This window comes from Schistocerca serialis, chromosome 4 (genome assembly GCF_023864345.2).
Source record: "Schistocerca serialis cubense isolate TAMUIC-IGC-003099 chromosome 4, iqSchSeri2.2, whole genome shotgun sequence".
Classification (NCBI taxonomy): Eukaryota; Metazoa; Arthropoda; class Insecta; order Orthoptera; family Acrididae; genus Schistocerca; species Schistocerca serialis.
Window position 1 is genome coordinate 640,413,371 of NC_064641.1, and position 22,661 is coordinate 640,436,031.

The window sequence follows — 22,661 nt, forward strand, 5'->3', positions numbered from 1 at the left end:
GTCAAACAAATTCAGCAAGCCAGACTGCTTATATGTCACCGAGCAACGGTCCGGCAGTGACGTCATGAGCAGCTCTATAGACCACGAAATCTCACAGTCGTCTGTTGTGTTTCAGATGCACAGATTCGGTGAAGTTCGCTTTGTTTATCACTAACAGTAAGTTCCATAACTTGTCTAATTTCAGTGCTTCGTCTTTTCTGTCGAAGTTTTTTGTATAATGACACTCATAAGATAGTATTAATATACTCAAAAATGATTTGAAAATAGTATAGAGAATATAAATAAATAGTACTAAAAGCTAATAAAATTAATACTAGGAGTATTACTGCTCCTGATTCTGCTGCTTTCGTTGTAGAAATGAAAATAATAATAATAGTGCTACTGGCAGTATACAAGTTATTTCCGACACAGTGTGTTGTGTGGGAAACAAATGTAGCTATGGCAACACCTAAGAGCATTAAGACATGTAAGGAGACCTGACTGAAAAGAAGGATGTGATTTGAGTTTCTATGGCCTCTCTGTACATCCTAGATAATAATAATGATTGGACCTTGGCTAAAGTACACTATCAGAGAATTGAATTTGATTGTTTCCTGGTCCTGGTGCATGATTTATCCGTGTTGGCCAGAACACAACTGGTTTTGTGTTGTTAAGTCGGGCGTTAATGCTTCGTATAGTAATTACTATGCAGACCGACACTTGACCTTATGTCCCTAACACCCATACAACTAAATATCAAAACTGTGAATACCTGTCATGAAAGCCTACAATTTAGAATAGTTGTTACAGTACTCGTGAAGTGCAAAAATGCCACGCTGGAACTTGTAGTATTGCAATCCGTTGATCATCATACAGTCTAAAAAGACACAACAAGAAGGAATTATCAGTGGTCATAGGGCCTCACTTCGAAGCGGGAATTATCACCGAAGACAATTCGACTCCAGTCACTGAGATTTCAGACCTCGACAATCAGAGAAGTAGTGTCTGGAGACGCCCCGGACAGCGGTGGGATACCATTCTGATTGTCGGTCCACGTATGGCTCGACAACCAGGAGTTATTATGGTTTGGGTTGCCACTTCATTTCATAGCATGATCCCTTTGGCGTTACCCGCAGCACCATTATAGCACAGCTGTAAGTCGACGGTAATCTATGCCCTGTTTTGTTGCCCTTGATGGCAAGCCGTCCTGGGCATACATTTCACCAAGATAATGCCCTCTTGCACACAGCGGGAGTTTCTACTGTTTATCTTCATGCATGCCAACCCATATTTTTGCCAGGGAGGTCGCCGGATCTCTCCGCAATTGTGAACGTTTGGAGTGTTATGGGCAGGGCCCTCCAACCAGCTCGGGATTATGTCGATCTAACGGGCCAACTGGACAGAATTTGACACGATATCCTTCAGGAGGACATCCAACAAGTCTTTCAGTCAGTGTCAATCCGAATAACTGCTTACATATGGTACAGTTGTAGACCTATGCGTTACTGACTTCCTTAATTTGTGAAGCTCTTTCTCTTGAACAAATCATCTAATTTTTGCGAAACTGTAATGGTTTGTTCGTCCGTACAAGTACGTGACATCTACTGATTTCTGTCACCTTCGGATAATTCCCTTGGTGGTGCGTATTTTGTTTTTTCTTAGAGAGAGTATTTACAGCAGACAACTACGTTTTTGTAAACAGGACGACACTTGGTACCATGGGAATAAGGGGAGACAGTTTGGATAGTTATCTTGGCGAAGTAGAATCGACATATGACTTACGAGCCGAACTGCGACCGAAGTTCATTGTTTGATTGTAGGTTGCACAAACTTACGAATAGCCATCCTTGTGTTGTTCATACGCTATGTCAACGATGTCTAGCACCAGGCTCGGCATCCAGAGGATTCAACCTACAAATTGCAGTAATTCAGCCGATGGGTGATATCGACGATTACCATACGCAACTGGCTTTTTGGACTGCGGATCAATTGTAAACCATTCATTTTGTGAGAGAGTGCTGACTTAACATGTAAAGTGACAGCAAATGTTTTCACTCGGACATGAAACGGAAATCATTTACGGTCTATCAAAGTCCGTTAAAGGGATGTCTTCAGACGAGGATGTATCTGCAGAGAAATATTCATATTTCCATGTTCTTGCATATGAAACTGTGGCTTCTCACCTGTAAACGCAGACACAAGCTAGGAACTGAAAGACACGTTGCTGAACAAGGAATAAAACATAGTTTAGAATTACGTCCACAATAACATCCGTCAATTAGCCAATACAAAAACTGTCGAGCCACTTCTATTTTGCTGCTATCTGCGTAATTTAGGGTTTATATTATTGCTGGATCACTAATCAAAGGAGTTAAGTATTTTTCTGTAGCATTAACTGGGTATCGAAAACCTAGAGAGGATGGCGCCATGGTTATCAGGGCGGACTAGCACACGTGAGGAGCAAGGTTGGAATCCCGACTGACTCATCCCATATCACCGGCTTGGACAAATTACGTAAATCGCTTCCTTCCCCGACCTTGCGGTATCCGAATCTGTGTTTCGACTCTAGTGATATTTATCCCTAATCTACTTTTCCTAAAATGACAGATCTATAGTACTACTGTATGTGTTTACGCGCCATGTGAGTGACTAATTGAGCAATATCTCTGGTATTTGCGTGCATTAATATTTATATGGCAAAAGTGTGCTCTTGGAACACCTGATTCAAAATAATTTACTGAAACTGAGAACGAATTTTCTTTCCTTCCTTTCATTTTCTTCCTCCGTACTCTGTGTTACTTATATTATCTGAAATACGTAAATTTTGTGTGTGTAAGTACTGTACTTCTTACGTAATTCATGTACTACGCCCAAAGACGTTATTATCGATGTTAAAATCAGACGAACAGGGGAAAGGAGACAGCTGAGGGGAGACGGAGACGAGTGAGCAGTAATGGCGTTTGTGAAACTGTTTGTTGACGTGTTTCGCGAGAAGCACGTAGAGTTGCAATAGATGACATTAGGTTGAGTGTAGCATGTCGGAATTCGAACTGTAACGATCAAAGAGAACTGCTATAGGGCGTGTCTGTCTGTTGTGCTACAATTAAACAAAAAATAACTTTACAATTTGAAATGTCATGTATGCTAATAGTGTCGTGACAAGAAGACCATATAAAGCATAGTGAAATCATGATGTCACAGTTTGTGTGTCTAAGCCCTTGCGATACACAATTGATTAACGGTTCCCCGTTTGGTTCCAATAAATAGTGAGTGTGTGATCTATTCAACTATAACCCATGCAGCTGTTTATTTAATCCGATTCCTGACTGAAAACCGTGCAATAATCTGTTCTACACAGAGTTCGTTAATCACAAACGCCAAATTACAATGGTTCATCCCTCATTTACAAGCCATCGTCAATTTTAACGGCACATATTATGGTATTTGAAATGGAGGAGTTGCCGTAATTGCGCACAGCGAGGTTCATATAGAATCCAGAGATTGTAGTATCCCTCACCAACCGCTTAGATCATCAAGAAGGAGAACGTTCCTTACATACATCTTCGGTCTCTGAAAATACTGATATCAAACTGAGAGGAACAAAATAAATTATGTCATACGAGGGCTATTCGGAAAGTAAGGAACGATAGGTCGCGAAATGGAAATCACAGTGAAAATCAACACTGTATTTCCATTCTGGAAACATCCCCCAGGCTGTGGCTAAGTCATGTCTCCGCAATATCCTTTCTTTCAGGAGTGCTAGTTCTGCAAGGTTCGCAGGAGAGTTTCTGTAAAGTTTGGAAGGTAGGAGACGAGGTACTGGCAGAAGTAAAGCTGTGAGTACCGGGAGTGAGTCGTGCTTCGGTAGCTCAGTTGGTAGAGCACTTGCCCGCGAAAGGCAAAGGTCCCGAGTTCTAGTCGGTCGGGCACACAGTTTTAATCTGCCAGGAAGTTTCAAAACTGTATTACTTGCAACAGTTAGCTACAACTTCCAGTTACTTATCTCTGTAGTGGCTGATCCGCCTTAGACGTTTGTCGTAGCGTTGAACCAACTTTCCAATACCCTCGTTATAGAAGGCAGCAGCCAGCTCTTTCCACCAGTTCTCTACGCTGGCCTACAGCTCGTTGACTGTGCCAAAATGTTGTCTTCATAGCCATCGGTTCATGTGAGCAGAGATGGAACTCAGAGGGAGACAATTACGCGCTGTATTGCGGGTGATCAAACATCTCCAATTGAAAACGGTGCGGGAGCATCTTCATTGCCGCTGCAGAATGCGGCTGAGAATTGGCTTGAAGAAGAAAACGCACGACAGTCATGTAATGTTGGCTGCATAACTTCAGGCGAAATTTCTCAGCCGGCCCTCGTACTTGGCGGGAGACCCTATTGCTCTAGGTATCTTTATGAGCTCCGAACTACAAAGAATGACGTAATGCGATGGACGGGAATACTAGAGGAACTGACTAACACACCTGTGCAAAACTTCATTGGATTTTCACTACGGTTTCCACTTCGCGACCGATCGTTCCTTACTTTCTGAATAACCCTCGTATGTCCATTCATAATGCAGCAAGCATTTATTTCTCGAACTTATACTTATGTGCAGTATGAATACCTCATTACCTAAGAAAGCATTCTGCCCATTCAGAAACCGTTTGACAGTCGAAATTAAAGGAAAATTTGTTACCAGGGGCGCTTAATAAGTAACGCAACACTTTTTTTCTGAAAGCAGGTTGGTTTTATTCAGAATCCAATGCACCATATCATTCATAACTCTTTTGGCTTCAGAAGCCTATTTATCTACATGGTCACCGTTAGATGTGACACCCTTACGTCACGTTACTGTGAGGGCCTGTATGCCCGAATGGTACCACTCTAACGGTCGACGTCGGAGACAACGTTTGCTGCATCAATATCCTGCACATAACCCGCTTACTGCTTCTAGTGGAGTGCATTGCTCATTGAGCCAAACAGATGGAAGTCGGAAGGTACGACATCTGGGCTGTAAGGTGGACGAGAGAGAACAGGCCAATGAAGTTTTGTGAGCTCTTCTCGTGTGCACAGACTTGTATGACGCCTTGCGTTGTCCTGGAGAAGGAGAAAATTGTTTCCATTTTTGTGACGACGAATACGATAAAGTCGCTTCTTCAATTGTCTGATGGTAGCACACTGCACTTTAGAGCTGATCGTTGCACCATGAGGGAAGACACAAAAGAGCATAACCCTTTCAGAGTCCCCAAAGACCGTCGACATGGCTTTACCGGCTGAGGGTGCAGCTTTGAACCCACTCCATCGATGGCCGCTTTGTTTCCGGTCCGAAGTGGCGAACCCAGGTTTCATCGCCTGTGACGACGTTCGACAAAAAAAGAAGAAAGTATTGCATTACTTACTGAAAGACACTCGTAACATACTGTTTGAATACATCATTATTGGGGAAAATAGTCTGATTATGAACATCAACAAAAGCAAAACAAGGATAATGGAATGTAGTCGAATTAAGTCGGGTGATGCTGAGGGAATTAGATTAGGAAATGGGTCACTTAAAGTAGTAAAGGAGATTTGCTATTTGGGGAGCAAAATTACTGATGATGGTCGAAGCGGAGAGGATATAAAATGTAGACTGGCAACGGCAAGGAAAGCGTTTCTGAAGAAGAGAAATTTGTTAACATCGAGTACAGATTTAAGTGTCAGGAAGTCATTTATGAAAGAATTTGTATGGAGTGTAGCCATGTATGGAAGTGAAACATGGACGATAAATAGTTTGGACAAGAAGAGAATAGAAGCTTTCGAAATATGGTGCTGCAGAAGAATGCTGAAGATTAGACGGGTAGGTCACATAACTAATGAGGAGGTATTGAACAGGATTGGGGAGAAGAGGAATTTGTGGCACAACCTGACTAGAAGAAGAGATCGGTTGGTAGGACATGTTCTGAGGCATCAAGGGATCACCAATTTAGTATTGGAGGTCAGCGTGGAGGGTAAAAATCGTAGAGGGAGACCAAGAGATGAATACACGAAGCAGATTCAGAAGGATATAGGTTGCAGTAGGTACTGGGAGATGAAGAAGCTTTCGCAGGATAGAGTAGCATGGAGAGCTGCATCAAACGAGTCTCAGGACTGAAGAGCACAACAGCAAGAACAACAACAGTGTGCCTATCCAGAAACAGTTTGGCAGACGAAATTACAGAAAAATTTGCTATATGCACTGGACCGCTCTGTAGTTCAAATAGTTCAAATGGCTCTGAGCACTATGGAACTTAATTTCTGAGGTCATCAGTCCCCTAGAACTTAGAAGTACTTAAACATAACTAACATAGGGACATCACACACATCCATGCCCGAGGCACGATTCGAACCTGCGACCGTAGCGGTCGTGCGGTTCCAGACTGTAGCACTCGGCCACCTCGGTCGGCTGTTCTGTAGTAAAAGTGTATAAAACTAAAATTACGAGTAAATATATATAATTAAAAAACACAGTCTTGATCGCAAATTTTCTTTTATCGGAGTAACCGGTTTCATTCCTTAAGGATCATCTCCAGACTACAGAACAGCAGGTGGACTTTCATGGAGCAAGCTGCGCCGACCCACGACGCTGATCTGACTGCTCACTGAGCAGTCTGAAGATGATCCATAAGGATTGAAACCGGTCACTCCGATAAAAGAAATTTGCGATCAAGGCTGTTTTTTAATTATATATGTTTAATTACATTATGTAAGGTCGCTGATAATGTTTTCAAAACTTTTATGAAATTAAGATATTCACATTTCTTTCTTTTACATTGTACGTGTTTAGTAGATTTCGTAGGCGGCTGTACAATAATGACAAAGCTATAGTAACCAACAAGGGACTTATTAACAAGATACAGCATTAAAAATTTGTTTCCTATTACATAAATTTTACATGTGTCATTGTTTGGTATTTGGGTAACATTTGCATGTCTTTTGAGTTTGCTGTCTCGCTCTGAATTAAAGATTAATTTTGTGAGGACAATAATAAAGAAGAAAAGTACACGTATAAAATAAGTTACGTTTTACGAAATATTTCTATTTCTTTCCCTATCAAAAAGCTACGAAGAAAACCAAGTGTAGGCGAGCTGTCTGCTAGTCGTCTAGCTTGTTTACCGAGAGTGCAAAACTCGCAAGAATCAAGCGTTGTGTAAATGTTTGTCGGACTGTTTTCGTACGAACAGTGCCTGCGGTCTGCAGTAGAGTTTCAGTAGCACAATGACTCACAGTTTACAGAGAACAGGTGCTTCAACGAATGCTTGCGACTGCCCAGCGCCGAGCGCCAGCAAATACACAAAGTAACGGGCGGTGGACGTGGGGATCTGCAGACGGCGTGCAGACGGCTTCTGGGAGTCATAGTTCTGGGGAAGCAGCAAAAAGCGGAGCTTAGTCACCCGTACGTCTAAACGCCATCTATAGCAAGTGAGCTCGCGCTGCTACAGTTGTTGTTCCAACCGCGGCGTGACGTCAATCGCTGGCTTATCAACTGATGGAATTTCCAGTTAGCGTTGGACAGATAACAACATATTAGTTCCAGGGCATGTGTTAATTGTGTGGGATTTAATACCTCGATACGCTACTATAGGAAATGTCTTCCGGGTTTTGCTTCACCAGCAAGCCATGGTGACACTATCTTTGAGTGCGTTGCAATAATACCTTGGCCTCCATCAATACCACACCACCGATCCTACAATGTATCATCTATATACAAGGTCTCACTATTTTATCTTCTGGGGTCTGTCACTCTGTCCGAGTAATAGCTGCTTCCTGCAGCTAGCGTACTGCTGACCTATTCTCGCCGCGCGGGGTTAGCCGAGCGGTCTCAGGCGCTGCAGTCATGGACTGTGCGGCTGGTCGCGGCGGAGGATCGAATCCTCCCTCGGGCATGGATGTGTGTGTTTGTCTTTAGGATAATTTACGTTAAGTAATGTGTAAGCTTAGGGACTGATGACGTTAGCAGTTAAGTCCCAGAAGATTTCACACACACACACACACACACACACACACACACACACATCTATTCTCCACACTTGCTATTGACAAAATACGCATCCGCGCCCTATCTCTCCTTTAGCATCGAAATCTTTCAGTTCCTAGCTTGTGTCTGAGTATACAGGTGAGAAGCCACAGTTTCATATGCAAGAACATGGAAATATGAGTATTTCTCTACAGATACTTCCTCGTCTGAAGACATCCCTTTAACGGACTTTGATAGACCGTAAATGATTTCCGTTTCATGTCCGAGTGAAAACATTTACTGTCACTTTACATGTTAAGTCAGCACTCTCTCACAAAATGAATGGTTTACAATTGATCCGCAGTCCAAAAAGCCAGTTGCGTATGGTAATCGCCGATATCACCCATCGGCTGAATTACTGCAATTTGTAGGTTGAATCCTCTGGATGCCGAGCCTGGTGCTAGACATCGTTGACATAGCGTATGAACAACACAAGGATGGCTATTCGTAAGTTTGTGCAACCTACAATCAAACAATGAACTTCGGTCGCAGTTCAGCTCGTAAGTCATATGTCGATTCTACTTCGCCAAGATAACTATCCAAACTGTCTCCCCTTATTCCCATGGTACCAAGTGTCGTCCTGTTTACAAAAAAGTAGTTGTCTGCTGTGAAAACTCTCTCTAAGAAAAAACAAAATACGCACCACCAAGGGAATTATCCGAAGGTGACAGAAATCGGTAGATGTCACGTACTTGTACGGACGAACAAACCATTACAGTTTCGGAAAAATTAGGTGATTTGTTCAAGAGAAAGAGCTTCACAAATTAAGGAAGTCAGTAACGCATAGGTCTACTACTGTACCTTATGTAAGCAGTTATTCGGATTGACACTGACTGAAAGACTTGTACACTTATTTCACTTATTGCCGCGAAAGTTGTTGCTGCGTCATGCATTGGTGTCCACAGAGAGCTACAAGGAATTTTAAGGAAGCACACTTCCTGCTATGATTTTACATCCGAACCATTCTACCGGGCTAGAAATACTGAGTCTAGCTACATATCTCATCACATATTCCAAAGTCTACAAGAAATCTTTCAAAAGTCAGCGGCATTAGAAACGTGACTGCCGCGCGGGATTAGCCGAGCGGTCTGGGGCGCTGCAGTCATGGACTGTGAGGCTCGTTCCGGCGGAGGTTCGAGTCCTGCCTCGGGCATGGGTGTGTGTGTTTGTCTTTAGGATAATTTAGGTTAAGTAGTGTGTAAGCTTAGGGACTGATGACCTTAGCAGTTAAGTCCCATATGATTTCACACACAGTTGAATATTTTCAAACGTGACTTTCGTAATGATCAGGGTAGACAAGCATCATCGCCGTTATACCGCCAGAACTCCTACAGACGAAAAACTGCCCACCGTTCTGGGACAATTGGAGTTTGCGGTCTTGTTTAACTCAAGTATCGGTTTTGTGAAATGTTCAGTCACTTTACTAGCTTCCGACAGCCGAAAGTAGTGTGTCCCCAAAAAGAAATATTCCTAGTTGCAGGGAATGCATACGCTGCGTGTAGACGCTTTCCAACTTCACTGTGTCTCATTATATGAAGAATTTTACTGTCCATCCACGTCCATTCACTCATCGAGATGGCCGACAGTTGGTCTACTTCGGTGGAATATTATCCTGATATCATTCAGGACTCATTTTGTGATTTTCCATGTGTCATTACGTTACTAAAATTTTATTGGGGTCTCACGAGTAGAAATAATTTTAAAGCAATATTCCCTTATGGGCTGCAAGCTAGTTTAAGACTGTGCTACCATTTCTGCAAATGCGTGTTTTCAACTGTGTGACCTGTGCATGAGTTTTTGTTCATGTCAGTGGCGCGCTTCTCCACTTGTTTACTAAAACAGTCTCTCTCTGTCCTCCAGATGAGGGGCTGCCACTTTTACAGTTCTATGAACAGCAGAGGCTGTAAGCTGGTAAGTGCTCGTTTGTTTAGTGTTTCGTGTGTGAGTTGCCCTCCTTCACTGCATGCGGATGGTTTTACTCAGTTTTGTTGTGGGAAGGAATCACGCAACATTCGAGGGAACATTTTTGAAGCCAAACGCGTTATATTGGACAAAACAGGAGAAAATTAAGTGAGAATGCTTATAGTATTTTAAAATAGGTCATTTGACAGATGGCTTCCTGAAGTAATGACCGTTTACTGAACAGTTATTAAAGTAGTGAACTAGCTGCGGGCGCCAGACGATATCGCAGTGGACACTGAAGACCCATTTAATCTTCCTCCGATTACAGTGACAAAAGTGACTGCTATTATTTGCAGGGGCTAGTCTGGAGAACCGGAAAAAAAAGTTTGACTGAGTGGTAGCCTAGGTAACGGTTGGGAGCAGTAAAATTTTGTCATGTTAACTGATTATTCCGTCAGTTCTTAGTAGAACAACATTATAATAAATGAAAAGCACTATATTTCGTATAATTTACAGGATTAATTTATTGCGTCAACCGGTTTTCGGCTTACAAGACTATCTTCAGACTTTAACGGCATATGGGCACCAAGGAAGTTGCAATGTTTGTAAACAACATTGGAAAAAGTCTTACACATCTAGATTGAGGCACCAACAGACATTACATGATATCTTTTACAGTGTAATGGTAATGCAATTTAGAAGGTAAAAAGTTGAGCAATAAATAAATATAAAGGGAGCGTAAAGTAAATTCCTCCATTTTCCTGTATTTATTTTCTTTTGTTTTATTTTGATCGCTAGGAACTGCATAATTCTACAGTTACAGTTGTTAATTGTATCTTTTAATTATTTTTTGTATCATTTTCCACGCTTAATACCTCTTGAAATTGTCTCGTCAAGTATTAATTTTATTTTATTTTATTTGCTTAGTTTATTTAATGTAAACTGTTATATCGGCATAGTTTTCACGTATAGCGATAATGTTTTTCTGTTTGCTCGCTTTAAATTTATCTGTTGTTCACATTTTTACCTTTCAAATTGCTGTACCACCTCAATGTCAAAGGTGACATTTACTATGTCTTCCCTTGTATTGCTGCCTTTATTCATTCATGTTTATCTTATTTACGTTGTTTATGCACTCCATATATTTTGTTTTTACTGTTGTTAACTCCCTTTCTTGACTTGTTTCTGAATCACTTTCCATGTTTAATGCCTCTTTAAGTACCCGTGTCAAGTACTAATTTTGTTTAATTGGGTTTGTTTATTAATGTAAGCTGTTATGTAGGCACGGTTTTTCATTTAAGTGTTAATGTTTTTCCTGTTTGCTCCCCTTATAATTATTTTTTGTTCAACTTTTTAACTTTTAATTTTCTTTACCACTACACTGCCAAAGATGTCATTTACTGAGCATTTGTGCTTCAATCTAGATATGTAACATCTTTTCCAATGTTGTTTACAAACATTATAACGTCTTTGGCGGCAACAGTCAGTTAAAGTCTGATGATAGCCTTGTAAGCCGAAAAATGGTTAACGCAATAAAGTAATCCTGTAGAGAATAAGCTGTATAATGGTTTCCATTTTCAGTCACATTTTGTTTAAACTACGGTGTTAAATGCTGTGCAGTAGAACAAATAGGAAAATATTACAAGGCCGAAGAGCATACCTCTGATACGGTTCACTGAATGTACTGTGTTTTGTAATCGCGACAGTGTCTCGCGACGGAGAAGTCTGCCGCGATTTGGATCTTTCTTTAGAAATGTTTGTTCAGGTAAGGAAATTACAATTATTTCATTGAATTACCATATTGTATTATCACTGCAACCATCTTATTCTCTTGTAACTACAGTATCACAGAAGCGTAGTAACAGAGATCTGCATCAATGGTGCATACATCCTGGTGCGCCACAAATTTTCAAGAGTCACTAATAAAATGTACAGCTGATGTCAAAACGTGTTCAGGGGTTGTATAAACAACCCTAAAAAATTTAAAAATTACTTAATTTGTAATTTAATTTTTGTTTCGTTGTAACGATGTTCTTTACTCTAAAGTTTCCCAGTACTCAGATGTCGAATACGATCTGCTTAAGGAAAGTCAAAGAAATTCTGGTACTCCTCAAAAAGCCCGAGCTGTGATTGTGAGTAAAGTGGATAACACATGAAATCCGGCTGACAGCAGATAAATCTCTTCGTACACGATGTGCCGAACTATTAGCATGTCATGTGTTTGGACAGGAAATTCTGTACCTTCTGTGCGTTTGGCAGCCAAGTTCTGATAATCTACACATCAGCCTATTATTTTTTCTTAATATTCAGGAATAATATCTCTAATCCTTGAAGGCAGTAATATTACACTGCTTCTCAGCTTCACAGATAGCATTGTTATGTCACAGTGGTGCCTTATCCAGAGGTTGTCGGCTGTAGACACGTTCCGTAAATAAAATGTTACACGGAAAATTTAGCCAGAAAGTTGGAAACAATTGACAAAACAAATTTCTGACGATCATACGACGCTTTAGATTAAACACCAATTTTCTGAATAGTGTTTTACTGTGAAAACATTTAACAATTTTGGTGGTTCTACATCTACATCGCTCCGCTCACTTTTAAAGCGAGATCATGTGTCAGGAACTGATACGTTCTTTCTTCTGTTAATTGTCAATAGCAGAAAAAAATTATTTTCTGCATTCATTCCTTCACTGAAACACAAGAATATGTGGAAGGCCTGAAGGAAGCTTGTAAACTGCCCCACTAACAGAACACTCCTCCCAGTATGGCAAGCGAACAGTTCTATGAAAATTAATGGGAATCGAATAATAAGAGTTTTAGAATCATTGCTGGGGCTGTTTAGGAAGTCAGTTCGTTTGTCTGTCAGTTATTTGCACTTTCATGTCTCACATCAGTGAAGTCCTGCTCTGATATGAAACAAATCTGATGAGTTGGAAATATAGTACTTGTTACAGCTACATTTACCTGATTCGTTAAACTTAATTTACTTTAAATTTTTGTAAATTACACCCGCTCCAAAGATGTTAACTATTCAGAAATGTACGAGGTACTTTCAAAAATTAGAAAGACAGAAATGCAGTAGAAATGCAACAGTTTTCAGGAGGAGTTTTGTGCTTTCATGACTTCAGGTTGGGATAACTTGGATGAGCTGAAAACAACGGACGGATAAAAATTATTTTGCTTATAATTTCAGTATTGCAATTAACAATTGAGTGTCCGCTTGAAGTTTCCACATTAGTTGTACAACGACCAGTGATCCGTTTTTTGCTTTCAGAAAGTGAAAAATTGGCTAAAATCTTTTCTCGAACGATATTACAGTATGGTGAAAGTTGTATGAACCGTGGAAATGTTTATAAGTGAGTGCAACAATTCAAAAACGGTCCAATCATAGTGACTGACGAGCAACTTACTGACCGAACAGTTGGAGTGTCAATTTCTTCGCTTGAAACCCTCACTGAATACATTATTAGAGAAGACTGACGTGTTACAGATGAATATGTAGCGAAAACAATTGCAGTAAGTGTTGTTACAGTTCGCGACTTTACTAGAAAGAAGCTCAAGTACAGTATAACAGGTGAAAGGAGGGTCTCGAAATAGTTAACACAACAACACAAGGAAACAAGACTCAGAGTGAGTACAGGTTTGAAAGAACGCTACGAAAGAGAAGGTGACCCTTTTCTAAACAAGATTTCAGCATGTGATGAAACTTGAACCAGAGCTCCAAAGACGAAGCATGAAATGGAGGAACATAAGCTCACAAGTCGGAAAGAAATTCAAAACGTAAGGGTCAGCGGGAAAAGTCACGTTGGTCATCTTTTCGGATGCTCAGTATGTCGTCTTTTGTCATTATTTAGAAGATAAGCGTCCAGTAAACAGACACAGACATGATCATGAACAAAGTAAAGCCAGCAATGAGAGAAAAATATCGCGAATCTGAAAGAAAAGGTGCGATACTGCTACACAATACTGGCCATCACAACACCCTTCTGACCCAAGAAACCACCGAAAAAAAAAGGTTTGCGACATACTACCTCAGCCTCCCTGCAATCCACATATAACTCGCTCGGATTTTAAATTTTTCTTGTCCATTCCAGGAGGCATTAAGTGGAAAAAAGTTCAGCAACAACGAGCAGGTAAAATAAATTGTGCGACAGTGGTTCAGACAACAAGACAAAGACTTCTCTGGATCAGATATAAAGAAAATCAGTAGTTCACCATGGGGACAAGTGTATTAATACTGGTGGGGACTGTGCTCAGAGGTAGCAAAAGTCTCATTTTGTAAAAATACAGTTTTTTTCTACATCTAGCTTGCGCATTGTGAAACTGTGAATAATGGAGGCTGTTTCTACTAATAGTATTAAACCTATTACTAGCACTATAATTTTCATTGCACGTGCAAGCAACCAACTCGAGAACAGCGTTGACTCCACTCAGACAACATTTAGTATGCAAGATGTAGGCTAAGATTACACAGGAGACCAACCGACACTACCGGCAGGTGAAGTACGATCTAGTCGCACCTCCTGTGAATTCCTGCTCCGCGTAACCTGTGAAATGGAATGCAGGTTATTTACTAAGGGTGACGGTGAGCCGCGGTCAGATGTAAGAGTAACGCTGATGTTTTAACGGGGGCAGTAATTCGCAGTCCAAACACACGCGCCATGGCCGTAATGTTTACTGACAGCGCGCTGCCGGTCTTGGTTTGCTCCTCGGTGGTGGAAGAACGCGAGTCTGCTGCAGAGTTCACTGAATTACTGGATGGCGTCGTAGACGGTTTGCTGCCGCAGCGAGTCAGCAAAACGCAAGCAAAACCTGCTGCAGCGGTGATAAGATCGGACTCGGCAGAAGAATAACCTCGGCTGAGAAGAAGCAGTGTGGCCTCTCGGCTATATTTAGAGTCGACACGAGTCAAAAGAAGCAGAAAGGCAACCGATAATCTGCAAGACTATAAACGTGTCGAATATCGGAGGCTTTATTTATTGATTCGGTTGGAAATGGAGTGCAGATGAACGCCAGATGATATGCCGGGGAGTCGGTGGCAACTAAGTCGAAGTGTTGCTGTGGCTTTCAACTCGGAGTTAACTGGACTAATTCTCGCTGGTGGCCGGTTTTTTCATCCCCAGAATCTTGAAGACAAGATTACTGACATAACAAATAGTACGCCCGAAGAACAGAAAGTTGTCATGACAGCAAGTGGAGTATAATATACCTACTGTTTGCACTGTTCATCATTGATATGGGAACAACGGTGCGACCACGTAGCCTGCAATTCCCAGAAATAATCAAGAAGAATTTCGAGCGCATGTTCTCATCCAACGAACGAATTACTTTCAATAGCGTGTTTACCTCCCTCTGTGTGACACTGGAGATGAGGCATATAAGTTAATCCATGACTCTGAGGGACTAGGCGTCGCCATTCTCTCAAAAGACAAGCCAGCCACTTCAGGGTGACTGCCGCTGAGAGCATACTTTTAAACCATCACAAATATTGTATCATTTTGTTAAATTTTTTAAAGTCGTACTTATGTAAATGGTACAGCCGTAGGGTCTACATCACACTGATGACACGATATTGTGTGGGGATATGACATTTTTTAAATTCAGGTAACAATACTGAAAAGTTAATAGCGTCTTATCAGAGACAGAATCAGTTTTGATTTCGTGTTATGTAGGTACGTGTGACCTGAAATCCTAAGTCGGATCAACAAAGAACAGATCGAATGAGAAGGTTAAATTGGATCACAATTGCCACGCGTGAGATCGCGAAGGATGCAGCATGACATATTACACATAGTTATGTCACGACTGAATAGGAAAGAGTACCTTGTTGAAATGCAGAAGTTTAAGCCGAAAGGCGAATTTTTAAATGAATGTATGGAAAGTAATTTTTTCGAAGTGACAGTGTTTTGAGATGCATCTTGGCTCTTCCACGAGCCAACTGCTAAGCATTCCGTTAAAATTATTTTTTAATTGCTGTTGCTTTAAGCTTAGTAAGAATAACACCGCCAATAAAACAGTGAAAATATTAACAAATAAGTTCCTACCTACTGACACAGTAGACATACAGCAAGTACTTAACATTTCTCAGAATAGCAGACCATCTCGCAAAACTTCCATGTGTTATAATTTTTAACATTTTTACTTATCATGATCATCGTCTGTCATTAGCCTTCGGATACGTAAGCACAGCACACATTATATGCCTTTATTTCTCATATGGACTGTGTTTTAACGTATGTAAACCAGCGAGGATGTGTGTCTTCGTGTGAAATTTTTGATAAGTTGATGAGTGTACTGGTTTCACATTATGTGAAATGTCCCTTTCATGATGATGTAAATCATCATCCGGTGTTGCATCTCTCGTCTGCGAACAGCCTCCCAGAGGTTCCAGTGTCATGCATTAGATTATTAGTGTATACCGCAAACACTTAGGGTAGTCCCGAAGTTACTTTTACCTCTCTCGATTTCATCCCTTGCAGAAGGCCAAATTAAATTCTACCTGCTAGGAAATTCTGAATTCTGTTCCAAATACAATCCGATATTTGGTTATCTCGTATTACATTCACTAAACGACTGCGCGGAACTGTACCGAATACCTTCCGGAGTTCAAGGCGCACTGTATCCACATGGGAGCCGTTGTGTACGTCTCTCTGGCCCTAAATTGCTGGAAACAGCAACTATCGTATAATATCTAGGAGTAGCTATCCTGAGCGACTTCAGATGGAGTGACTAAAAAAACAAACAGTAGGAATAGTAGATACGAGACTGAGATTCATAAGAACAATCTTAAGAAAGTGTACCTAATCCGCGAAGAAAGTGCTTATAACGTGCTTGTTCGATCGATTCTTGAATATTGTTCATCAACATGGGTTCCTTACCAGTTAGGACTGATAGAGGGGGTAGAGGAAATCCAATGAAGAGCAGCATTTTCTTCAGGGATCGTTTAGTCGGAGCGAGAGCGTTACCAATATACTCAATAATGTCCATTGCCAGATGTTACAAGAGTGGCCCTGTCCATCATGGGGAGGTTTACTACAGAAGTTTAGAGAGAGCACTTTCCGGGAAGAGTAGGGCAACAGCAACATATTGCTTCTTCCTTCTACATCTCGGGTAATACCACGACGTTAAAATTCGAGAAATTAGAGCCCGTACAGAGACTTACCGAGAATGATTTTCCCACGTGCCATTGGTAGTGGAGCAGGGCAAGGGGGATCAGTTAGTGGTACCAGAAAGACCCTCTACCACACACCACGAGGTGGCTTGCGCATTATGATACAAATGTAGATGATGTCTACGTCTCTCAGTCCATGCGATTCTTCTGCATTGTTGCATAGCATTAGATAATTTTCCGTTTCGTGATGACTTATCTGAATTCTGGTGTTTCGGTGTTCCTGCGATTTTCAAAGGAGGAATCGAATTACGATCTTTCGTAATGAAACTATGTCTGAAGATCGACTGCAGCTTTCCGTTAATATTACGAGGGATGGCATTAACAATAGCACATGATGTTATCAGGTATGGCGATAAACTTTTTTAAAAAATTTATAGAAGTTTTTCATAATTGTCTAAATCGCAATCTTAAAATTTGATAAATAGTCTAGGTTGTTCATACGAGATTCTTGAAATTAACCATGTTAAGTATTATGTCAGCGCATAGAATACGCATGGACCACGTCGTCAGTATGCTCATCATATAAGAGAAAGGTCCGATAAAGGACTGATCCTAAATCATGCTTATTAAAATTGCACTCAAGTCAAATTAAAATATTATATATGTAACTGCAATTTTATTAAAGCATGCTTTAGGATCAGCTTTTTATGTTGTTTGTATGACGAGCATCTTATTGAAATTGTCTCTTATATGAGCATGTGCCAAGCTATACAGGCGTTACAGTCTATCAGTATTCAGCAGGTTGGCGTAGTACTGTACTATGATTGTTCTAAAGATGGTTGTAGAACATCTGAAAATAGTTTTCAAATTACGAGATTGTATATTATCTGCGATATAGTTACGAAGATTTTGTAAATTTTTAATGCAAATTTTTATAAATTTTTTAATGTAAATTTTTAAAGTATTAATAATAACAAAGAAAAATTTAAGCCTCGTAGATTATTTTCTGTCTCTGTTCAGGCGCACGTCTGCGGACCAGGTACACATTGAAACTCACACGCCACGGTAACGTAGAACGCCTCTGGGACAGGAAAACAAAATGCCTCAGACCACTCATATAGCGCAATACCGTGCGGTAATTGGTTTTCGTTAGCAGCAGATGTGTTGCGGTTGTGTCAGACGAAGCGAGAGGACTTCTTTACCCGCGTGGATTGGTGTGACACAACTAGGACAACACTGCTGCTACCGACAACGAATTACTGCACGGTACTACGCTTTATGAGTGGGCTGAGGCATTTTGTTTTGGCTGCCCTAGCGGCGTGCTAGGGTACTGTGTTATGCGGTGTTTCAGTTGGAGCCAGGTCTGCGAACGAACAAAAAAGCAATTACGTAACTTAATTTTATCGTTAAAATATTACGACTAGCCTTCTTGTGAAGGCCGTATGAAGGCTAACCGAAAGAAACATTTCTTATGCTCTAAATAAATAATTAAACCAAATGTGCTGGAAGAGTACATGGACGGAAAAAAAATTCCTACACCAAGAAGAAAATGTGCGACTAAACGAAAGTTGGTAAGCGTGTTTCTTTATTTGAAAGATGATTTTTATATATATATTTTGTTCCGTGGGACCAAATTAAGGAGATGTCTCCATGGTCATGGAACGAGTCAATACATGAAATTATAACACGATAGTAGAAACAGATAAAATGAAATATAAGAAACATATTCAGGCGACAAGTCGTAAGTTTAAATAAAGAAAATCAACAATGTAACACTGGAATTTGTTTAATTTTTCAGCTCTTCCAGGAGCTCCTCGACAGAATAGAAGGAGTGAGCCATGAGCAACTCTTCAGTTCAGACTTAAGAGTGTTTGGGCTATTGCTAAGATTTCTTTGTCCTTGTGGTAGCTTATTGAAAATGGATGCAGCAGAATACTGCACTCCTTTCTGCACAAGAGTCAAGGAAGTGCATTCCACATGCGGATTTGATTTCTGCCTAGTATTAACTGAGTGAAAGTTGCTAACTCTTGGAAATAAGCTAATATTGCTAACAACAAACGACATTAAAGAAAATATGAACTGTGAGGGCAATGTCAGAATTCCCAGACTATTGAATAGGGGTCGACAAGAGGTTCTCGAACTTACACCACATATAGCTTGGACATCCCATTTTTGAGCCAAAAATACCCTTTTTCAATCAGAAGAATTACCCCAAAAATCTGTTCAAATTTCTCGCTAGTCTCGTAAGAGTGGCGATAGTAGCGTCACTATCACGATTCGAATCAGGTTTGCTTTAAACACACGCTGTAACGGTCGTGAGCATTAGTTACATTTGAGACTGGATCTGGTGAGTTGATGTAAGTTAAGAATGCCTTTAAGGCAACCAAGTCGCCATTATCAGCACCTCATTGAGTTCAAATCGCTCCAAGCACTATGGGACTTAACATCTGAGGTCAACAGTCCCCTAGACTTAGAACAACTTAGGCCTAACTAACCTAAAGACATCACATACATCCATGCCCGAGGCAGGATTCGAACCTGCGACCGTAGCAGCACCGTGGTTCCGGACGGAAGAGCCTACAACCGCTCGGCCACAGCGGCCGGCCGGCCGGGGTGGCCGAGCGGTTCTAGGCGCTACAGTCTGGAACCACGCGACCGCCACGGTCGAAGGTTCGAATCCTGCCTCGGGCATGGATGTGTGTGATATCCTTAGGTTAGTTAGGTCTAAGTAGTTCTAAGTTCTAGGGGACTGATGACCTTAGAAGTTAAGTCCCATAGTGCTCAGAGCCATTTGAAACATTTAACCACAGCGGCCGGCACCTCACTGAGTATGAACGAGGTCGTGTAATACGAGAAGCTGCGTGTTTCTTCAGCGATATTGCAGAAAGGGTTGGCAGGAACGTAGTTTGCAACGGTGGTCACGAGAATGTACGGTAGTAAGAAGACCGACCTCCGTACGTCCAAGTGGCGCAACCGAGAGGGAAGACCATCATGCTCAGTGGATGGCTCTGGCGCATCGTTCTGTATCTGAAGAAGAATTCTGAGCAGCAGTTGGCAACACTGTGCCGCAACGAAATGTTACAAATCGGCTGCTTCAAGGACAGCTCCGAGCTAGACGCCCTGTAGCGTGCATTCCACTGACCTCAAACCACCGCCATTTGCGACTTCAGTGCTGTCAAGCGAGAGCTCATTGGAGGCTACCTCGGAGGTCTGTTGCGTTCTCTGGTGAAAGCTGGTTCTGGCACGGTGCTAATGATGGGCATGTGCTGCCCAGTAGCAGGCCAGTTGAGGGCCTGCAGCCAACCAGTCGACCGACATCTGGAGTTAAGATCTGGGGTGCGATTTCGTATGACAGCAGGAGCACTCTCGTGTATATTCCACGCGTCCTGAATGAAAATCTGGACATCAGTTGGGTTATTCGACCTGTTGTGCTGCCATTCATGAACAGCAGTTTTCCAACAGGATAACGCTCGCCCACGTACCGCTGTTGTAACCCAACATGCTCTACAGAGTGTCGACATGTTGCCTTGGATTACTCGATTACTAGATATGTCTCCAGTGGAGCACCTTCGTCGCATCATCGGACGACAACTCCAGTGTCATCCACATACAGAATTAAGCGTCCCTGTATTGACTGACCATATGCAAAGGGCATAGAACTCTGTCGCACAAACTGACATCCGGATCTTGTACAACACAATGCACACACGTTTGCATGCTTGTACTCAACATTGGCGGCTACACTGGTTATTAATGTACCAGCATTTCACATTTACAATGGCTTACTCTCGCTTACATTAAACTGTGATCTTACAATGTTAATCACTAAAATGTGTCACCTAGACAAATGTACTCCCGAAACGTCATTACTCTATATTAATTAAAATTTCACCTTTGTAGCTTCCAGATAAAAGGTCTTTTGGTATAGTTGAAGGTAAACGCTCTGTGTGAGATGCACATCTAGAATCATCGCCTACAATCACCAGGAACATTTCCGTTATTTATTTCATTAACAGTACAGAGTAACCCACCGCCATAAAATGTAAGGTGGGTCGGATGCTTGTAAATCTAACATCAAAGACTTCTTATTATTACAATCTTATTGGTATACCGTTGTCAGGGCTTTTTAAATAATATGAAGAACATTATATATAAATTTCCCTAAGGTTGCAGAGAATTGAATGATTAACAATTGTTAGTGTTTCTACACTACTAGCCATTAACATTGGCACACCACGAAGATGACGTGCTACAGACGCGAAACTTAACCGGCAGGGAGAAGATGCTGTGACATGCAAATGATTAGCTTTTCAGAGCGTTCACACAATGTTGGCGCCGGTGACGACACCTACAACGTGCTGACATGAGGAAAGTTTCCAACCGATTTCTCATACACAAACAGCGGTTGACCGGCGTTGCCTGGTGAAACGCTGTTGTGATGCCTCATGTAAGGAGGAGAAGTGCGTACCATCACGTTTCCGACTTTGATAAAGGTCGGATTGTAGTCTATCGCGATTGCTGTTTATCGTATCGCGACACTGCTGCTCGCGTTGGTCGAGATCCAATGACTGTTAGCAGAATATGGAATCGGTGGGTTCAGTAGGGTAATACGGAACGGCATGCTGGATCCCAACGGCCACGTATCGCTAGCAGTCGAGATGACAGACATCTTATCCGCATGGCTGTAGCGGATCGTGCAGCCACGTCTCGATCCCTGAGTCAACAGATGGGGACGATTGCAAGACAACAACCATCTGCACGAACAGTTCGACGACGTTTGCAGCAGCATGGACTATCAGCTCGGAGATCACGGCTGCGGTTACCCTTGACGCTGCATCATAAACAGGAGCGCTTGCGATGGGGTACTCAACGACGAACCTGAGTGCACGAATGGCAAAACGTCATTTTTCGGAAGAATCCAGGTTCTGCTTACAGCATCATGATGGTCGCATCCGTGTTTGGCGACATAGCGGTGAACGCACATTGGAAGCGTGTATTCGTCATCGCCATACTAGCGTGAAACCTGGCGTGATGGTATGGAGTGCCATTGGTTACACGTCTCGGTCACCTCTTGTTCGCATTGACGGCACTTTGAACAGTGGACGTTAAATTTCAGATGTGTTACGACCCGCGGCTATACCCTTCACTCGATCCCTGCGAAATCCCTACATTTCAGCAGGTTAATGCACGACCGCTTGTAGCAGGTCCAGTACGGGCCTTTATGGATACAGAATATGTTCGATTACTGCCCTGGCCAGCACATTGTACAGATCTCGCACCAACTGAATACGTCTGGTTAATGGTGACCGAGCAACTGGCTCGTCACAATACGCTAGTCACTACTCTTGATGAACTGTGGTATCGTGTTGAAGCTGCATGGGCAGCTGTACCTGTACACGCCATCCAAGCTCAGTTTGACTCAATGCCCAGGCGTATGAGGGCCGTTATTACGGCCAGAGGTGATTGTTCTGGGTACTGATTTCTCATGATCTATGCACCCAAATTGCACGAAAATGTAATCACATGTCAGTTGTAGTATAATATATTTCTCCAATGTATACCCGTTCATCATCTGCATTTCTTCTTGGTGTAGCAATTTTAATGGCCAGTAGTGTATGTAATTTGTTTCTGCCTAGTTGAGGAAA

The 22,661-nt window shown here is 41.8% G+C and overlaps 1 protein-coding gene across 1 annotated transcript in view; it reads left to right on the plus strand.

Annotated features, from left to right (window-relative positions):
• The window catches only part of LOC126474655 (uncharacterized), a 232,719-nt gene that overhangs the window by 27,751 nt on the left and 182,307 nt on the right, over positions 1-22,661 (plus strand). The window contains exon 2 of the mRNA XM_050102133.1: positions 9,861-9,911. Within this exon, the coding sequence (XP_049958090.1) occupies positions 9,861-9,911 (51 nt within the window). The remainder of the gene's footprint in view (positions 1-9,860; positions 9,912-22,661) is intronic.